At 41.2% G+C, this 20,543-nt stretch overlaps 2 protein-coding genes and 1 long non-coding RNA gene across 3 annotated transcripts in view; 2 read left to right on the forward strand and 1 right to left on the reverse strand.

Moving 5' to 3' along the window:
* The window catches only part of LOC124284600 (aquaporin-7-like), a 55,247-nt gene extending 38,322 nt beyond the window's left edge, over positions 1 to 16,925 (forward strand). Inside the window, 7 exon segments of the mRNA XM_046720706.1 lie at positions 10,265 to 10,372; positions 10,375 to 10,389; positions 10,747 to 10,884; positions 12,301 to 12,419; positions 12,873 to 13,087; positions 14,407 to 14,545; positions 16,764 to 16,925. Coding sequence (XP_046576662.1) covers positions 10,306 to 10,372; positions 10,375 to 10,389; positions 10,747 to 10,884; positions 12,301 to 12,419; positions 12,873 to 13,087; positions 14,407 to 14,545; positions 16,764 to 16,814 — 744 coding nt within the window. The 5' untranslated portion in view covers positions 10,265 to 10,305 and the 3' untranslated portion in view covers positions 16,815 to 16,925.
* The window catches only part of LOC124284601, a 21,164-nt gene continuing 621 nt past the window's right edge, over positions 1 to 20,543 (reverse strand). The window contains exons 2-4 of the long non-coding RNA XR_006900592.1: positions 15,159 to 15,161; positions 10,839 to 10,854; positions 1 to 234 (exon numbers count right to left, since the gene is read on the reverse strand). This is a non-coding gene — a long non-coding RNA (uncharacterized LOC124284601). The remainder of the gene's footprint in view (positions 235 to 10,838; positions 10,855 to 15,158; positions 15,162 to 20,543) is intronic.
* LOC124284598 (polypeptide N-acetylgalactosaminyltransferase 13-like) overlaps positions 18,787 to 20,543 on the forward strand; it is a 12,282-nt gene continuing 10,525 nt past the window's right edge. The window contains exon 1 of the mRNA XM_046720704.1: positions 18,787 to 20,264. Coding sequence (XP_046576660.1) covers positions 19,945 to 20,264 — 320 coding nt within the window. The 5' untranslated portion in view covers positions 18,787 to 19,944. The remainder of the gene's footprint in view (positions 20,265 to 20,543) is intronic.

Here is a 20,543-nt window from a genome sequence, read left to right on the forward strand (position 1 = left end):
ATACTGTTTACTTCTTCCTGGAAGAGCTGCGGCAGAGGTCTGATCGTGGCCTTGACTTTTTCTTTTAGTGTCTCCATGGTTTCTTGAACTGTAGCTGTGCATTTTGCCATGGTAAGACTTTAGTGACGAAAGTGGTCCGGGACTTTCATTTATAATTGTCATAAAATTGTTGAACAGAGTTCACTAATAAATGTCAATTAATTTACAGTGACTTTGAAGTGAACACCAGTTCAGCTCATTAGCGTCTCTCGCTCGAGTGACCAACTGACTAATCCGTTAATCCTGGATTGGATTAGAAACTTCAAAGCAAAATCGCCAGTGACTTTAGTGCGAATAGTGTTCACCCTACTGGTGACTTCATGAGAAGACACCGTTTTACTATACAAGCAAGGCGATTACGAACGATTAAATCAACTCATTATTTCCACAGATTGAAAAAATGTTTAACAACTTCACGTCGGTCAGTGAAGCTTGTGACATCCTAACATTAGCGCTCAGACAATATGTAAAAGAATGCGTGCCGTCCAAACGAGTAATGATAAGGCCTAGGGACAAGCCCTGGTTTAACAGCGACATTCGGCGAGCAGTCCGCATTAGAGAACGGCTGCGGAAAAGAGCAAAATTATCACTATTATCGTGTATCAGTAAGATATTTGAGAGAGTCGTTTATATACCAACATTGCATATGTTTCCCAATGTCAAGCTTCACTGTAAATTGTACATTGTATTATGTAAAATATATTTAATTGTATTTAGGAGAAGGCGACCATAAGTGATGCCTAATCCCGTTGTCATTTGACAATAAAATGTGTTTAAACCAAACCAAACTTCATGCTTACGGTATAAGGGTGAACTCTTGGAATGGTTTTGAAAGTTATCTAGATAGTAGAATGCAGAAAGTGGTAATAAATGGATACAGTTCAAATATTAAATTTGTGGAAGCTGGCGTGCCCTAAAGTTCCGTTTTAGGACCGCTTTTGTTCAGCATCTATATTAATGACATTGTGGATGGTATAGATAGTAACATCCGCTCTTTGCGGATGATACATCGATATATGCTATAATAGATGATCATATTACAGCAGCCGCAATTTATAAACAATGATTTGGCAAAAATTCAGATTGGGCTAAAAAGTGGCAAGTTAGCTTTTATTCCTAGTAAGGACTGAGAGTATAATATTCACTCGAAAACGCAAAATCTATGTCAGACCGACTTTATTAATGAATGGGTGAAATTATTAAAAGAAGTGGATAACCATAAACACTTAGGTGTAACACTTCAAAGCGATTGTTCTTGGAAAGTTCATATAGGTGACATAATAAATGAAAATTAGTCCAATGATCAATTGTCTGAGAAGTTTATAATATCGTTTATCTCGGAAAACGCTTAATACTTTATACAACTCCTTTATCTTACCACTTTTTGATTACTGCTGTCGCTATTATATATGGATAATTGCAATGATTGAACAGGCGATTTTACTAGAAAATGTACATTTAGACGCCTTAAGAACTATAAGCGATGCGGTTCGTGGCACCAGTCACGATAAATTATACAGGAAATTAATTTTAGCACAATTGGAAAGAAAGACGACATCGCTCTAAACTCATAACTTTCTATAAAATGTATCATCGTCTGACTCCTGATTATCTGAACGATCTTGTACCAGGTAGAGTACTCGAACAAAGTAACTATAATCTTACAAATAGTACTTCTATTCAAACTATTAATCGTAGAACTGCAAAGATATTCTCAACCATTTTGGACCGAGCGCGATTATGTCGTGGGAATTTATTGCCCGATGGAGCTGTTAACGCTATTTCCCGAATCAATTTTAAACCATGATAAACAACAACAGAAACTCACAATAACTTTGATTTGAATTTTGGAAACTAGATTTTGTCAAATCATTCATTGTCGCCTCAAGCTCGGCTGTAGTGATCTAAACGCAGACAGATATAATCGGCATATATCGGACACACCCAGGTGCTCATGTGGTTATTATAACGAAGACGTTATTCACTACCTTTTCACATGTCGGAACTATCAAAATTTAAGGACAACTTTGTATTTTTATATTCAAGGATATGATGTTAAAACTACTTTATACGGTAACGGCGCATTGAATAACTCAACTAATAGAGACATTCTTAACTCATTACACCAGTTCATTTCTAAAAGTAACCGCTTCCAGTGATTATCCCTTCAACATATATATTCAGTGTAAGACAAATTTTATATAACTTGATTTTCTGCGGCAGTCCATTTCTGTTGCTAGGCATAAATCCAACACCACAACGAATATATTTGTTACTCAATCATATATCATCGAGCAGAACGAAATGGCGCAGGTCAAAGCTTGAAATCGATCGGCAGATTTTTATAAATTTTACAGGAGCAAGGTCAATAAGATGATTAAACACTCCAAACGTCAATTTTGTAAAGAAGAAATTATGAAATTTTCAAGCAAGGCACCTAAATCTTCATAATTTTATGAATACTCTCTTTGAGCACAAATAGAGAATGTGTTCTCCCAGATTCAGATGATTTCTCTAAATTAGCAAAATGACTTTAACAGCTATTTTGAATCCAAAGTCCAAAACATTAAAACTCTTTTCATGGAAACAGTCCAGTCAAAAGACAAGGCACTCAGTCTGAGTTCACTGGAACAATCCTGTTCAAGTTTGAACCATTCTCGCAGCACGAAGTTAGACTTCCTCATCAGATCATCAAATGTAACAACTCTGTTTGAGTGACCCAATCCCAAGCAAAATGATTGTTGATCACATGACCTCTATGCTGCCCGTCATCACAGACATCATCAACAAGAGTCTATCGGAGGGTGTGTTTCCGCATAACATGAAGACTGCTATCACCAAACCACATAAAACCACACATAAAAAGAACAACGACTCAACGGTCCTTAAAATTACCACCCGGTCTCTAACTCTGTCCCTACCTGTCCAAACTGATTGAACGAGCAGTTACGAAGAGACTCATGGATCATCTGTCTAAAAATAACATTCTGAGTAAATTCCAGTCTGCATATAGACCACATCACTCAACCGAAACTCTGCTACTAAGAGTCGTAAATGACCTCAGATGGGCAGTTGACTCAGGCAATGCTGCATATTTGGTCCTACTAGATTTAAGTGCAGCATTTGATACTGTGGATCATGAGATACTGCTGCACATTCTGGAGCATCACGCCGGAATTCATGGTGTAGCCTTGACATGGTTTCAGTCCTATCTGACAGACAGGAGTCAACTTGTTTCAGTTGCAGATAAACTCTCCAGCAAGACCTTTCTCGTGTGGTGTACCTCAGGGCTCCGGGTCCTAGGTCCAGTCCCTCTTCTCATCTATACAAACCAGCTTCAATCCGTCATCGACAGCTTCAAAATCTCGAACTATTCGTATGCAGATGATACCCAACTCCTGAAGCCTTTCACACCTGCGTTACTATCACCAGCCGTCCAACAACTAGAACTCTGCACTGCCGGAATAAAATCATGGATGAACGGCCAAACACTAAAGCTCAATGATGAAAAAACAGAGGTTCTACTTGTTGGCAGAAAGCATCACCTAACTCATCTCAGAAATGAAGTCACAATTGGTTCAGCACAAGTGTCTACATCGAGACTTGTGAAAGACCTAGGAGTTTGGATTGACGCAGACCTTTCACTGCAGGAGCAAGTCAACAGAATATGCAAATCATGTTATTTTCATCTTAAAGCCATAGGAAACATCAGGAATTACATCACAGCGGAATGTGCCCACATCCTAGTCAGATGTCTAGTGCTATCCAGACTAGACTACTGCAATGGACTGTTGATCGGCCTCAGCAAACACAATATCTCAAGACTACAGAAAGTACAGAATACAGCTGCAAGAATTATTTCTCTGAAGACTAAATCTGATCACATCTCTCCTGTTCTCAAATCCTTACATTGGTTGCCTATTCAACAGAGAATCAACTTCAAACTTCTCTGCATCACTTTCAGCTGTCTCCACAATCAAGCTCCAGAATATCTCACCGAACTCATCACAGAATACATTCCATCAAGATCACTCCGGTCCCAGAATCAGCACCTACTACAAGTTCCCAAATTCCACCTAGTTTCGTATGGGAAAAGGGCTTTCTCCTATGTTGCACCAACTCTTTGGAACTCTTTACCTTTAGAAATCAAACTATGTGAATCTCTCTCAACCTTCAAGTCAAAAGTTAAAACTCACCTGTTTCAAAGTGCCTATGACTGACTCTTTTACTCAATTCTTTTCAGCGCATTGAGCATTCATAAGTGTGTGGACATTTGCGCTTTATAAGTGACATTATTATTATTATTATTATTAATTTTAAACAATGTACTGGAGCGGCGTTTATATACTCTTGCCAATAATGGCTGTCACCCCCTTCAATTTTTAACTGGAGAGGTGTGGGGGTTGGGGTGGGGAGGGGGTGACAACCATTATTGGCATGAGTATATAAGCCACCAGGGCTTGTTCGCCTATCCAGGTTTCTGCTTTGGCGAAATAAAAATATATTTTAAACCAAAGCTTGGGGTCCATGTTTTCAAATGCAGCTGTGAAGGGATAAATGAAGAGCGTCTGCGATCGGGGACTTTTATACCCAACTTTCTGGAAAATTAGCCGGTTTTATCGTGACATCATCGAATATTAATCGAGAGATCGAGATCGATCGAGAGATCGAGAGATCGAGAGAGAGGGATCGAGAGAGAGAGAGAGAGAGAGAGAGAGAGAGAGAGAGAGGGAGAGAGAGAGAGAGAGAGAGAGAGAGAGAGAGAGAGAGAGAGAAAAGAGAGAGATTTTATTTACGTCCCATCCCGTTACAAGGTACATTACAATATATATTATAAAACATCAATACACGGGCCACTCCGTACAGAGTTATGAGAGACGATATATGTACAAGTATTTACAAGTGATATAAACTGAATATTCTCAGTAAAACCTAATTGGTACATGTTACTGATATAAAACATATTTTCTCTTTTTCAAAATACTATGGCAGGTTTTGGCACTTTCAGAACATAAAATTTGGGACATGTTCGCAGTCCGATCGGCCGTTCAGATCGTGCCTAGAGTAGCTGTGCATCGTATCATGGTCGCATAAAGCGCACGTTGATTGTATGTTCAGCGTAGATCAAGCGTAATTGCATACATCGCTCGAGCGTGGAAAATGAGATCGGCATAGATCTGGATGGTCGCTGATGGGTCGCCGCCCAGTGAAATGGGCGTATTAGACATTGAATCGAATTCAGGGCTTTCATACTTTCTTCAATCCATGAAATTATAAAGACCTCATTTTCAACATGCTTTGTCAACAATGGTGCGGTCCCAGTGGCGACCTCGGGAGCTTGACCGACTCGACCTCGCAAACTACACGACCTGTCTCGACCTTGGGGGTATCTCGACCTCACAACGACCTCAAAACGACCTCACAACGACCTCGTAAGGACCTTTACGACCTTAGTTCGATTTTAGTTCGACTTCAGTCGACCTATCTCGACTCAGGTCGGCCAAGTTGAGAAGACCTATACTCGACCAGCTAGACCTGTATATCGACCTAATTTCGAATTAATTTCGTCCTCAGTCGACCGGATCTGGCATCTGCTTAAACTGGTGGATGACCTGGAGAATGCCAACCCTCCTCCAAAGCCAAAGCCTCAGCCGTAAGCACATCAATCCCATCCTTGACGCCTTCAAAGCTGAGTATCGGTCAGATGAGTGGGATCAGAGCAGATGGAATACTGTAGCCCGTGCTTTTAAGGAAAGGTGGCAATTTCCATATTGCACCGGTGCGTTTGATGGCAAGCACATGCGCATCAAGAAACGCCTCACAAAAGCGGGTCCCTCTTCTACTACTACAAGAACTTCTTCTCTATCGTATTGCTGGCACTCGCGGATGCCGACTACAAGTTCCCGTGGGTCAACGTCGGGGCCAAGGGATCAGCATCAGACGTTGATGATCTTCAACCATTCACGAGATCGGATGGAGGGCGATGGCTTTGTATTCCCCGTATATGGTGTGCCATACTTCATCATCGGCGACGATGCCTTTCCACTCCGCCCTTGGATGATGAAGTCCTTTTCCATGCGTCAGATGGACCCCGATCAGCAGATCTTCTACTGCAGGTAATTATTCTTTTCCATAAATACCTAAATCAAATTATAACTTAGTATCTTTGGGTGTATGCAATATTATATCAAAGGTTTTGAATTTTGAATGCATTTGACTTAAAAATGTTTAATTTGTGACTTTTGCAGACTGTCTCGGGCCAGACGAGTGGTGGAGAATACCTTCGGGATTCTGGCTATGAGGTTCCAGATCCTCCTCGGCTCCCTAAATAGCACTGCAGACAGAGCTGATCAGATAACCCTGGCCTGCGTCACTTTACACAACATGCTGAGAACGAGGAACCGAAACAGTCAGATGAACCTCATAGACCAGGGGAATGAGGACTGTTCACTCACCCCAGGCGAGTGGCGCTCCCACACACAGCTGCTTGATGGGGATAACCGGGGTGCGAGGAACGTTACCCCACTAAATGGCGCCAACTAAAGAAACTATTTTAAGGGGCTGTTCATTGGCAAGAGAAGATGATATCCAAATGACTTTAAAGTGTACTCTATTATTTAGGACTACTTCATTTACAAAGGAACTCGTTTGTTTTTTATTTACACTATTTACAATTGAAATACACGATGCCATTTAGAAAATGGTCAAATGTAACATATGTTATATTTGTGGGAGCCGCGGTGGCTGAGCGGTCTAGGCGTCTGACTTTTGTGTGCTGGCGATTAGGTACCTGACTCTGAGGGTGTGGGTTCGAATCCCGGATGGGACTCAACCCAAAACGTACTAGACTAAACTTTGTACTTTTACTAAATATAACATATGTTATATTTTACAATTGGTAAATGCGGGGAACAAAACAAACTTTATTACAATCGTACAAGATGTATTTACATTTACACTTAGCAATGGATGGAAAATACAAAAAATATCAGATGAAAAAAGCTTTTAAATCTTTTATTGGAAACTTATTTAAATAATCTGATGGTAACATTTCACATTAGTATAAAGTGCTCATGACAATATATGAGTATCAAGTTCTACTTGTCAGTTTCACAGTCCTTGCTGAGAGTCCTGAACATGTGACTGATTCTCTGAGGTGTGTGTAGGGTCCAAGAGACCGCTTAGCAGGCACCGAGATATACCTGCTGCAGCACTGGAATCAAAGCGGGGGAAGATACCAGCCTGTTCCGCTGCTTTGCGGCGTGTTGGAGAGGGTGGTGTGCTCAGGGTGGACCTCTGGGTGGCAGCAGGTTGGTGTGGAGATGATGTGCTACCACTGGCTGCCGTTTGGCTTTTATGAAGCAATTGGGAAGATGGCGACCATTCGTGCGGTCGGCGCGGACTTGATTAGGTCTAGTTGGGGTCGAGATATAGGTTGACTTCAGGTCGAGTCGGTCGACTCCAGGTTGAGTCCAAGTCGAGTCCATTCGAGTTGGTCGACTCAAGGTCGAGTCGAGGCCGAGTACAGATCGACTCTAAGACGAACACAGATCGGCACGTCAGGCCAGCTCGACCTTCAACTCGACCAACTCGACCTAATGTCGACCTAAACTCGACCTTTTTCGACCTACCTCGACCTATTCTCGACCTGGTCTAAACCCCATCTCGGACGGAAGGTCGAGGAGGAAGTCTTAGTAGACCTGATTCGATCTGACACGACCTGACTCGACGTAACTAGTTCTGAAACTCGACCAACTCGATTCCCCAACTCGACCCCTAAGGTCGAGTAGCGTAAGGTCGGCACTGGGACCGCACGATATCAATATGTACTTGCTTTCAGATACAAGTACAATGATTTGATCGTCATTTTACTGATATTTGAAGTATGAATGTGTGTACCTGAGAGCAGCATATAGTGTCTTTAATGCTATGCTCTCGAATTTGAATATAATGTTATTGATATGTCCAATGATGATTCTCATGGCCCTCATACGACGAACTGATATTTTGTATTAAATGACGTGTATACAGGAATTGAATTGTGTGACGCAGGGCGATAAGATACAGGAAGAGAGTGATAACGTTTAACAGAGTGAGTAGAGGCATAGAGCAAATGTTTATGAAAGATCAACTGTTTTCATATTGCACCAATCAAAATTCAGACTAATGTCTTTTCGGCCATCTTCGAAGTAAATAATATAGCTTCAGTTCTTTTCTTGTGTTTTCATTGGGACTATTCCATTATAATGTGTAGGTAACGGTTATATGCCAAAACTTCCACATCCCAATACTACCACACACTGTTAAAAACAACAACGCCTCATCACCCCTCTTTAGGTAATAGGATAGCCCGGGAAGTGCACTGAACTGGAAACAACGGATAATAATACTTCACCTGACTTAGGAGAGTAGAGATTTTAGTAGAGAAGAAACCATGTAGTTAATAAATCTGAAATATATATCATATAAATACGTGCATACTTCATGTAGGCAAAAAGTGTAAAGTTTGTTTTCTTTTATTTTACCTTGAGATGTTGTTGATTACGTTCATAGTATTCTGAATATACAAAAGATTAATTATGCAAGCTTAACGTATATTTAATGTACATGTATATTAAAATATGTAGTTTTACAAAATAACATGGCCAATGAGTTTTGAATTTTTATATTTATTGCTTAAAAGGGACCAACAAGCCAAATATAATTCCTTTCAATTCTGATTTGCAAATGTAAAGTGATATGTAGCCAACAAAAAATTCTAAAATGAGAATGTGAATTGTATTTCGCTTACTTGAAGGTCTACTACCAAACATACCCGCACTACCAAATCCAGGCTTAACACATAAATCAATTATAATTAAATAAGGTAATTGATAATGTTATGGTATGGTCATTGGCATAATTGTTATGGTAATGACACAATAACGGTAGTGACAATTTTAATAGTAGCCAGTGTTATATGCTTTTACTTTAAAAGATGATTTAGTCAACCAGAAATGTTGTTGAAAGCTGTGGAAGTTTTGGGATGTGGAAGTTTTGGGAGGATACCCGTAGGTAACAGGTAGTAGCTAATCTGTTCACTGAACCGTAAATGTTGTTGTTTTTAAGGCGTCTGCGAACTGCCTGTCTGCGTAATGGGAGGACACCGTCAACTGTCCACCTTGGCAGAATTTCCAGATTGCAGATGGTGCTTGATGACTAATGCAATGTGATTATATGTCTGTGGTATTTATCTCGATATGTAATCATGTAACAACGTCATGTCTTTACCTATAGGATATTAAAACATATTTGATTCTTTTAATGTGAACGTCACATTGATATTATAAAAATCTAAAACTTTACGTTATTAGGTAAATAGGTATATACTGTTTTAAACTTTAGTACACAACAAATGCTTATATGTATTTTAATGGCCCCACAGTTTCTTTAGGGAATAAATTGCGTGATGCGGCGATTACTATACTCCCCTTTTGCTGTAACCCCTTGAAATAATGTCTTCTGAAACATATTCCACTATTTGTCTAGATTTACGTTTTGAGAGGACCGATTCATTAATATTCATGATTGCAAACAGAGTGTTCTGTTGTGCCGTTTGCTGTATCGTTTTCTTCCATAAGGTATTTTTACGCCTACTCACAGGGGTTCGGATCGTTGTTTGCACAATAATTTGAAAAAATAAAAATCTAGACTTTTACAATCATATATTGTTTATCATATCAAATATTTTGTGATTAACATACATTTCAAACTTGAACGAAATCCGTGAAGGAATAAAGATTTTAGAAAAGTCTACCGCTACACTATAGAAATAGAGATTTTAGAAAATTCTACCGCTAAACTATATAAAATTTAAAAAACAATACATGATTGCAAAAGTCTAGATTTTTATTTTCTAAAAATATTGTCCAAACAGTGATTCGAACCCCTGTGCTAATACTCGCTATGTTTACATTTGGTACCAACTGAAATTTGTAAACTCGTATCAGGGAGAATAGAAGATTGTGATTCGTTGATACGAGCAGGGATAATCTACAGCAATTTCAATTATATGTATTCTTTTTTGATATTTGCATACAATGGACAAGCAAGCACGAAATGGCTTTCATCTTCTACCTCTGATAAGTACAATATTCATACAAAAGTGGCCCTCTTCATTATGTTTACATAATAAGTTAAATCATTACTCAGTTTTAAATCATTCTCGTTGTGTTTGTCTTCAAGCGTGTTTGGCGAGGGGTCTGGTGGCCCAATTCGTTCTCAGTGATGGAAAGAGCGGATCCCCAATATCCATCTACTGGTCGTGGGGATGGGGTTGCCATGGGGATATACGTGTCGGAGGAGTTTCCGGTAATTATATTTGAACCTGCAGCTCTTCAAGACATGTCAAGTGGCGTCCGATTGCCTGTTGTCGTATTCACCTATACCAGAAGCGTTATCCCCAAACATCCAGAAACATCTCATCTTGTTTGTCTGATTAACGCCGCATTCAGCAATATTTTAAAGATGACCAGCTATCCGGGTGAAGGAGTCTGGACCAGACAATCCAGTGATTGACACAGTGATTTCCGATGTAAACGGAACTTACAAAGTCATAAGACTTTATTTAAGTTGTTTATTAATCCCTAAAAATCAAGTCAAGATCATATGTATGATGACGTTCACAACAGCAACGGTGACGATGTCAACAATAAATGTCTTTCAAAGGTGGCCACCTAAATCCCGCCGTTACCGTAGCCCAAGCTTTCCTTGGGAGGATTCAGTTGAAGAAGGTGCCTGTCTTCATCCTGGCCCAGTACCTAGGGGCCTTCGTCGCTTCCGTCCTGGTATATCTGGTGTATATAGGTGAGTGTGTCCTGGTATATCTGGTGTATATAGGTGAGTGTGTCCTGGTATATCTGGTGTATATAGGTGAGTGTGTCCTGGTATATCTGGTGTATAAAGGTGAGTGTGTCCTGGTATATCTGGTGTATATATAGGTGAGTGTGTCCTGGGTATATAGGTGGTGTATATAGGTGAGGTGTGTCCTGGTATATCTGGTGTATATAGGTGAGTGTGTCCTGGTGTATCTGGTGTATATAGGTGAGTGTGTTCTGGTGAATATCTGGTGTATATAGGTGAGTGTGTCCTGGTATATCTGGTGTATATAGGTGAGTGTGTGTCCTGGTATATCTGGTGTATATAGGTGAGTGTGTCCTGGTATATCTAGGGTGTATATAGGTGATTGTGGACTGGTATATCTGGTGTATATAGGTGAGTGTGTCCTGGTATATCTGGTGTATATCTGGTGTATATAGGTGGTGTGTGTCCTGTGTGTCCTGGTGTGTATATAGGTGAGTGTGTCCTGGTATATCTGGTGTATATAGTGTGAGTGTGTCCTGGTATATCTGGTGTATATAGTGTGGTGAGTGTGTCCTGGGTGTATATGGTGTATATGTGAGTGTGTTCTGGTGTATCTGTGTCCTGGTGTATCTATATAGGTGAGTGTGTCCTGGTATATCTGGTGTATATGGTGTATATGTGAGTGTGTTCTGGTGTATCTGGTGTATATAGGTGAGTGTGTCCTGGTGTATCTAGGGTGTATATAGGTGAGTGTGTCCTGGTGTATCTGGTGTATATAGGTGAGTGTGTCCTGGTGTATATCGGTGTATATAGGTGATCTAGTGGTGTATATAGGTCTGTGTGTCCTGGTGTATCTGGTGTATGTAGTCCTGGTGTGTGTCCTGGTATAGGTAGTGTGTCCTGGTGTATCTGGTGTATATATCTGGTGTAGGTGATGTGTCTGCGTCCTGGTGTATATAGGTATATCTGGTGGTGTATATAGGTGAGTGTGTCCTGGTGGTAAGTGAGGTGTCCTATATATCTGGTGTATATAGGTAGGTCTGCGTGTCCTGTATATAGGTATCCTGGTGTATATAGGTCTGTGTGTCCTGGTGTATATCTGGTGTATATAGGTGAGTGGTGTGTATCTGGTGTATATAGGTGAGTGTGTCCTGGTATATCTGGTGTATATAGGTCAGTGTGTTCTGGTATATCTGGTGTATATAGGTCTGTGTGTCCTGGTGTATATAAGTGAGTGTGTCCTGGTATATCTGGTGTATATAGGTGAGTGTGTCCTGGTATACCCGGTGTATATATCTGGTGTATATAGGTGAGTGTGTCCTGGTATACCCGGTGTATATAGGTGAGTGTAGTAGAATAGCCCATCCACTTGACAAAAACTTCCTTCTGGCCAGATCTCTTCCAACCTTGTTATCGCAGACGCTCTACACCACTACGACGATGGAGTCAGGGCTGTAGTCGGCAACGCCTCAACTGCCGGTATCTGGGCCACCTACCCGCAGCCTTTCGTCTCTACAGCAAACGGATTTGGTGACCAGGTGAGATAACAAATGTATTCAACCTGTCACGTTAAATTAACATTGTCGTTCTGTTAGATAATGTTTTTTGATTGCAGCCAAAGTTCGTGAGCGAGGATGGTTCAATGTTGCTTTGAACAGCATTTCAGCTATGTCAGGCGGTATCAGCCAAATATGGGCGGAAAGATCGAAGTGATGCAGGTCCCACGTGTATGGTGCTGACAATGTTGTGTTTCGAACCCACGGTCACAAGTTCCTGTCATGCCCAAGGGAAACAACTCTGCATAGCGAATTACAGCGCATGAGGTGACAGGGTTATATGTGTCTGATTGGATTCCAAATAGACTGGCGATGTAGCTTGACGGTACCCGCTGTGAACACTGTAATAAATTCAACCACAGCTTTGACCATGTGAAGTATATGTTAGACATTCTTTGCAAAAAGATGAAAAGTGAAACCAATATTACACTGTAGGTTTTCGGCACTGCGATCCTGCTGATTTGTGTAATGGCAGTGACCGACCCCCGGAATATGTCCCCACCCTCGGGCCTCGTCCCCATCAGTGTCGGGCTAATCGTCGTGGCCATCGGCATGACCTTCGGCTTCAACTGTGGGTATGCCATCAACCCCGCCAGGGACCTTGGACCACGAATCTTTACAGCTATAGCAGGCTGGGGATCAGATCCTTTAGGTGGGTACATCCAGGGTGATATAGCTGGGGGGATCAGATCCTTTCAGGTGGGTACATCCAGGGGTGATATAGTCCGAGTGGGGATCAGATCCTTTCAGGTGGGTACATCCAGAGGTGATATAGTCCGAGTGGGGATCAGATCCTTTCAGGTGGGTACATCCAGAGGTGATATAGTCCGAGTGGGGATCAGATCCTTTCAGGTGGGTACATCCAGGGGTGATATAGTCCGAGTGGGGATCAGATCCTTTCAGGTGGGTACATCCAGAGGTGATATAGTCCTTTCAGGTGGGACTGGGGATCAGATCCTTTCAGGTGGGTACATCCAGGGGTGATATAGTCCGAGTGGGGATCAGATCCGCTCAGGTTTCCGGTGGGTACATCCAGGGGTGATATAGGGTGATATAGTCCAGAGTGGGGATCAGATCCTTTCAGGTGGGTACATCCAGGGTGATATAGTCAGAGGTGATATAGTCCGGGGATCAGATCTTTCTTTCAGGTGGATCAGATCCTTTCAGGTGGGTACATCCAGGGGTGATATAGTCCGAGTGGGGATCAGATCCTTTCAGGTGGGTACATCCAGGGGTGATATAGTCCGAGTGGGGATCAGATCCTTTCAGGTGGGTACATCCAGGGGTGATATAGTCAGAGTGGGGATCAGATCCTTTCAGGTGGGTACATCCAGGGGTGATATAGTCAGAGTGGGGATCAGATCCTTTCAGGTGGGTACATTCAGGGGTGATATAGTCAGACTGGGGATCAGAGGTGATATAGTCAGAGTGGGGATCAGATCCTTTCAGGTGGGTACATCCAGGGGTGATATAGTCCGAGTGGGGATCAGATCCTTTCAGGTGATATAGTCCGAGTACAGATCAGGGGTGATAGTCAGGCTGGGTATCAGACTGGGGATCAGATCCTTTCAAGTGGGTACATCCAGAGGGATTAATGTATATATATATAGCTACAATGTCGGATTGGTTTGCTTTTCGTTTAACACCTCACTCAGCAATATCCCACCTATATGGCAGTGGTTTGTAAATAATCGGGTCTGGACCAGACAATCCAGTAATCAACATCATGCGCATTGATCTCCAGAATAGGGATACGATGACATGTGCGAAACGTGTCAGCGAGCCTGACCGTTATTCGCCTCTCACGACAAACATGGGTTGCTGAAGATCAATTCTAACCCGGATATTCACAGGTCTAAAATGTCTGACCGAAATAGAGAGATAAGTGATGGAGATGCTTTGATGTATGATAACATTCATCAATGTGCTTGTACTATAAGACGTGACTCTCATACTATTTCGTATACTGCAGCTTCCGGGACTTCAACTGGTTCTGGGTGCCTGTCCTTGGGCCCCATATAGGTGCTGTACTCGGTGCCTACATCTACCAGGTGTGTGTAGGCTTCCACTGGCCTACTGAAGTCGACATCTCCGCTGACACCAAAGACGTAAGCAAGGACGCGGGGCATGTGAATGTCGGCTTTGGTACGTAGTGTAGCATTAGCACGGTGTGAGATCGACAGTCGTACATTCCCCTAGGGGGCGATGGGGTAGCCCAGTGGTTAAGGCGTTCGCTCATCACGCCAAAGTCCCCGGTTCGATTCCCCACATGGGTAAAATTTGTAAATTTCTAGGGAATTTTTTATGTCCCCTGAGTGATATTGCTGGAATATTTCTAAAAGTGACATAAAACCACTCACTTTGACTGAGCTCCGTCGCGCATGTGAGTCAATTATGTTGTGGCGGTTTGTGAAAAGTAACGTTGTTGCATGTGAGACGATGCCGTCGGGATACGTCACTACAGTGTGACGACCCAATCCCCAGTTTGGTGTTACATTTGAAATATGCATGAGATGGTTGGGACTAAATCCGCACGGAATGCATGGGCACCACTGCATGTAACCTGTCGAGCAAAAGAAACTATACGCTTGAAATTTCCATTTGATGAAACTTGAAGATGATATACCAATGCTAATAAAAACATTCGCCGAAATACATCACCATCTAATATCCATTACGTGTTTGCTTCATTTCTATCCAACATCAAAGTGTTGTGTATACTTTCTTTTGCGCTTCAGTGTAGTTAATAATACCCGTAGTTAAACACTGTCCGTATTTTAGTTAGAGATGCCCAATATGTAATATTGATAAATCATTGACATGTACCTTATTAGAGAGGTAAGATTATAATATATGTTATTCTTTATTTTGTCTTATTTTCAAATTGTAATGTAATTTTTTGAAGAATTTGAAGTGAACATCTGCAAAACAGATTACCAATTGATGGTATATTTTTTGTCCTGTTTGTGTTTATACTATACATATTTTCTTTATATATTAATATATGAGGTGGTGATTTCTTATCATATCAACCCAAATGTTTGAAATTATTCACATATAGACAATTCATTGGTGAGAGAAATCCGTCTAATGCGAGGGGTCGTGCATGCAATAAGTTCTCTACAAACAATTACCAAAAAATGTTAGGATATTATAACAGAAATACATTGTCAGCCGAGATGAGGGCTTCCAGGTGAAGCTCTCTACACACAGAATGTGAAGGACTGTCTCTAACCTGCCTAAAATCGTTACTAAGTGAAGCACCTTCACCAAATGAACATATCTTTTCCAGTGAAGAGACTACGAAATTGGATGGGTTTTGGTACATATTAATAAAGAGCAAAACTTGAAATTCATAAATTCCAATTAGAGGGAGACAACTCATTTTTAGGTATGTTTACATTCAGAAGAAAATAGAAATAATAGAGAATCAATATGGAATCCTAAACTAAAAATACAGGAACTGAGGTGAACCTACGTTCAGTATGTGGATGAATTATGTGTAGTTGTGTATGGCATTGTACTTGTCATATTATTGTCGTTGTATATTTAGTACAAAAGCATGGTATATGAGCTTATATTGTAATATTGTGACAGTTGCTCGAATCTTGCATGGTGATCCGTATCAGGGCAATCTATCAGTAAAATAATTTTGTACACAATGTGATCTGGCCATCTGTTGTTAAGAAGCTCTTAATAATCATGGAATACAGCTGCATGTTAGAAAAGGTATGTGTGATATGGAATATATCGAGGCAAATTCTTTAATGTTTATTGTACCCTGTTGAAGTCTCTATCAATAGCTGAAAAAATTGATAAATTAGTCATGTTTCAGAAATATGTTTTGTCTAAAACTTAATAATCGATATAGTGTATTATAATTACGTTTGTGAAACTATACTGTTCCAAAAAAGAAACGCATAAACCAGAAATCTGTTGCGAAAATGTCTGTTCAAACATGTATAACTCGTCCATAAATAGTCTTTAGTCCATGAATTTTTACATCAGTTTAGAAGAAGGTAGTGTCTGTACAACCAAGTGGATAATTTTACATAATGGAGACGTTGAGCGCGATGGTGATGTTATCAACACTTTTGTTACATATTTTGACGATTGTTTGAACACAATTGGTAATTAATAGATTTTAGATATACTAAACGCCTATGCGTTTCTTTTTTGCTATTGATAATATATTACAATTACGGATTATGGTTTTGTTGTTCTTTAAACAATATCCATTCGTTGATTAATACCAACGAATCATATTTTCATGTTTAGGATTTGTTTATTAAATACATTATTCTCTACTTCTCTGTTGACTTCCAGAACTCAATTGATCGTTCCGATGGCATGGAACAGATGAATCTCTCCAGTTGATGCAGCTCGCCCTCCATACTCACGTTAGCCATCATCCAGCGTTATGTGTCCTGTGATGTTACAACGAAGTACCTGTTATCAGTTTTTGTGAAATTACACTACCTGTTGCGATGCTACGATTTTGATTTGATCGATCACTTTGTCAGCTTTAACCTGCCGTATATGATGTTGCCCGCTTGGTCTTCTGTTGTGCTGGCATTCATGAAATCTCGTGATGCCTCGTACAGTCTCGTAATCTCGACATTGCTTTCAAGGCAACTATTGTTCATGCATTATGTTGTAAAATTGATAATATATCCATTTGTACGACATGTACACCCGTGAAGATCCGGGTTAGAATATTGATCTTCATCAACCCATGCTTGTCGTAAGAGGCGACTAACGCGATCGGGTAGTCAGGCTCGCTGACTTGGTTGACACATGTCATCATATCCCAGTTGTGTAGATTGATGCGCATGCTGTTGATCACTGCATTGTCTGGTCCAGACTCGATTATTCACAGAACGCCGCCATATAGCTGGAATACTGCTGAGTGCGGCGTTAAACACCAAACCAACCAAACAATCGTACGCCATACAGTCTTTGCTCGTGGTCAAATGCGTCCAATTGGTTGACTGTCTGACTGCATGTCATTGTATCCCAGTTCAACCAAAATTCGCCGACACAATACAACAAGGATGACATATTCGATCATTACACTACTACTTCGACTACTTGTATTGTTGTAGTGACATGTTTTGCCAGGTAACATTATACGCCACTCTAATCAGTGCATAGCGCACTCCATATACAGGTGTATTCTGTAAATAACAACATATGATTGTAAAGATTTATAGGACCATACGTGTGCTACATCAGTTTCGAAATAATGGTTAACAAACGAAGTGCTCAACATTGTGTTTACATAACCGTGGATCGGACAGCTAGTCAGAAATATTTGTTGATGATGTCTTAATAGATATGAGAGTATATTCTACGTGGTCATTCTTAGCATACATGTAGCGAGGTCTGCGGGGAGTTTCTTAATTCTCAAAATGCGTTGGGGGTAGCCTAGTGGGTAAAGCGTTCGCTAGTCACCGGCTTTGATTCCCCACAAGTTCATTCCTGACAGAGACCATATACTCTAGCTGTTTCTAGATGACTCATTGCTGAAATATACCAAAAGCAGCGTAAAACCATACGCACTCACAATGTAATCGGACCATCATATTAAATCGACATTTTGTCCGATGTGTTCAGAGCTTTGTAATGTTTGATAATGGGTCGGCTGTATACTCCAGTCGGACGGATGGTGAGTTGAAGGCAACGCCCGTGTTATGTTATGTTGTTTCGTCTAAGTATTGTTTATAATGTACAATATTCTAGTTGTATTCCTACTTAGCATTTACACCCAATTTACGTTTAGCTCAGGCACTCAAGAAACTGACTTAAAGGATCGTGTTTGGGGTCGTATAGTTTGCTGTATACCATGCATGTTTCAAACGGGCGGTGGGGTAGCCTTGTGGTTAAGCATTCACTCGTCACGCCGAAGGCCAGGGTTCGATTCCCCACATGAATGCAATGTGTGAAGCCCATTTGTGGTGTTCCTGCCGTGGTGTTGCTGGAAATATTGATAAAAGCGATCTTAATCGATATTCACTCACTCACTATACTCAAGTTTGGCATTACATAAAATTGTTATATTTAATCCTGACAATGACGGTCTTGTGAAGAACACTAAACACATCTGCTGCCACAGTCAAGGAGAAAACAAACACATGGTCCTGATGTCTGTTACTGAACGTTGTGTATTGGGGGGTACATATCTCAAAGGTATGTGGTGTTTCCGCTGCGAGCCCACAGAGAGGATTGGATGGCCAGGCTTGGTGACGTAGATTGCGTGTCATCGTATACCAACCACGTGTCATTTTATAGAGATCACGTGGACTGCATGTCACTGGTTGGCCTTGATTCCAGTATTGACAGGTCATATCCGTCGACTCCAGCGTTTACTCACTCATTCGCCCACCCACTCGCTCACTCACTCACTCACTCACTGTCTGTTACAGTCATTCTCTAAACCGGCCACGATGACACCAATCATTATGTTACCATACACGGCAGGCTTGTTACCGCTCGTTAGCCAATACAACCACATAGGTGTTGTATACAGCGAACCCTACACAGATGTCACCTAGTCTGGTGAGATCGATTTCCTTCTCTTGTGACACCGTTTGTCAGTCATGACCACAGAGAAGAAGTCAATAAACTTCTATCGATTCCTTCGATTTTCTAATATATTCAAATTCAGCATTAAACAGCTGTCTTCAGTGTTCTGAAGATTATGTGTATCAAAATTAGGATATAAAGTTGTTTAACCATATAAACTCTGAATTCTAGTTTAGGAGGGTCCATTTACAGTAGAACGTATAGCTGTGCCAACATCTGTGCCTCCAGTTCGACCTGCTGCCGTGAGACCCGAGTACTGCTGTTAATGAGCAGTGTTTGCAGGAAGAGAACATCATACGTGTAATGCCGTGTATGTCTGGTGCTTTCATCATTGCTGGAAAGACTCTTCCTGTATCAGAGGAGGATGAACTTGTCTTAGGAGTCAACATATTGTGATTGGTGACAATAATGTCGACGTTTACTATGTAACGTGATTATTATTTTAACACGGTGTAGGCGACATAACGGAAGTGACACGCTTACCGGCTTCATGCGACAACGAGAAAGATGGAGAGGTGTGTTTGGTCAGTGTTTGGACTGACAAGATCACGTTTTGGAGTACATTGTCTCCATGCCTAAACGACTCCAGTCACATGTATAGACTCATAAAGTTATAAAACAATAATCGTGAATTCCGAACCACAGCCGACTTAGGCATCTTCTTCCTGAGAGGAGGTTTAGCCTGTGATGTCTTTTGTGGACAGGTTCGCTGAATGGCTCAGTCAGGGGGTTTCGTCCGCATAGACGTATCGGGTTATCGAAGCAATAGAAATATGGCGTTTTACAGCTAATGAAGATACTGTCGCGAATTCAATCTTGATGAAGAAGCACAACATTATCTGTGATGCTGTGGACTTTCATCAAGGTGATGCAAGGAATGTTTGATCAATGACATCATTTACCTGTTCATCCCCAGTCTTTAATGATCATCATAAACACCATGAGGTTCCGAATGAAAATATACACCGCCTGTCTCCATGTGTTTCTGTGTGGACTGTTCTTTAATTGGATCATCGGGTCACTCAGAAAGAAGGAACGTGATCCGAACGAGGGTTTAGATATCCAGGTTGAGGGGTTGAAGGGTCGTGGTTCTAACGCCAATGGGGAAAACGGGAGGGGCATGACGTTTGTGGGGCAGGAGCTGCAGCTGGTGGAGCAGTACATGGAGACGTATAAAGTGAATGTTGTGGCCAGTGATCTCATCAGCCTCAACAGGAGCATCCCGGACACCAGGTTCCTCAGGTAGGTCTCCCCATCACTGCAAGGTGAGCTAGGTGTGAATAACACCATTACAGTGTACATAGAACATGTTACCTTTGATCAAATCAAAGAGCACCTTCGTGGTCTTCACAGACCAATATGTATTATTCTGGGCTTTCGGACATTCCGACTTAAGATCTTGGTTTATTTGTTGTTTAACGCTGCACTCAGCAATAATCCAGCTATGTGGCGGCAGTCTGTAAATGTTCTGGATCAGGCGATCCAGTGATCAGCATCATGAACATCAATCTACGGAATTGG

This window comes from Haliotis rubra, unplaced genomic scaffold (assembly GCF_003918875.1).
Source record: "Haliotis rubra isolate DU_JTF1 unplaced genomic scaffold, ASM391887v1 Scf34, whole genome shotgun sequence".
Taxonomy (NCBI): Eukaryota; Metazoa; Mollusca; class Gastropoda; order Lepetellida; family Haliotidae; genus Haliotis; species Haliotis rubra.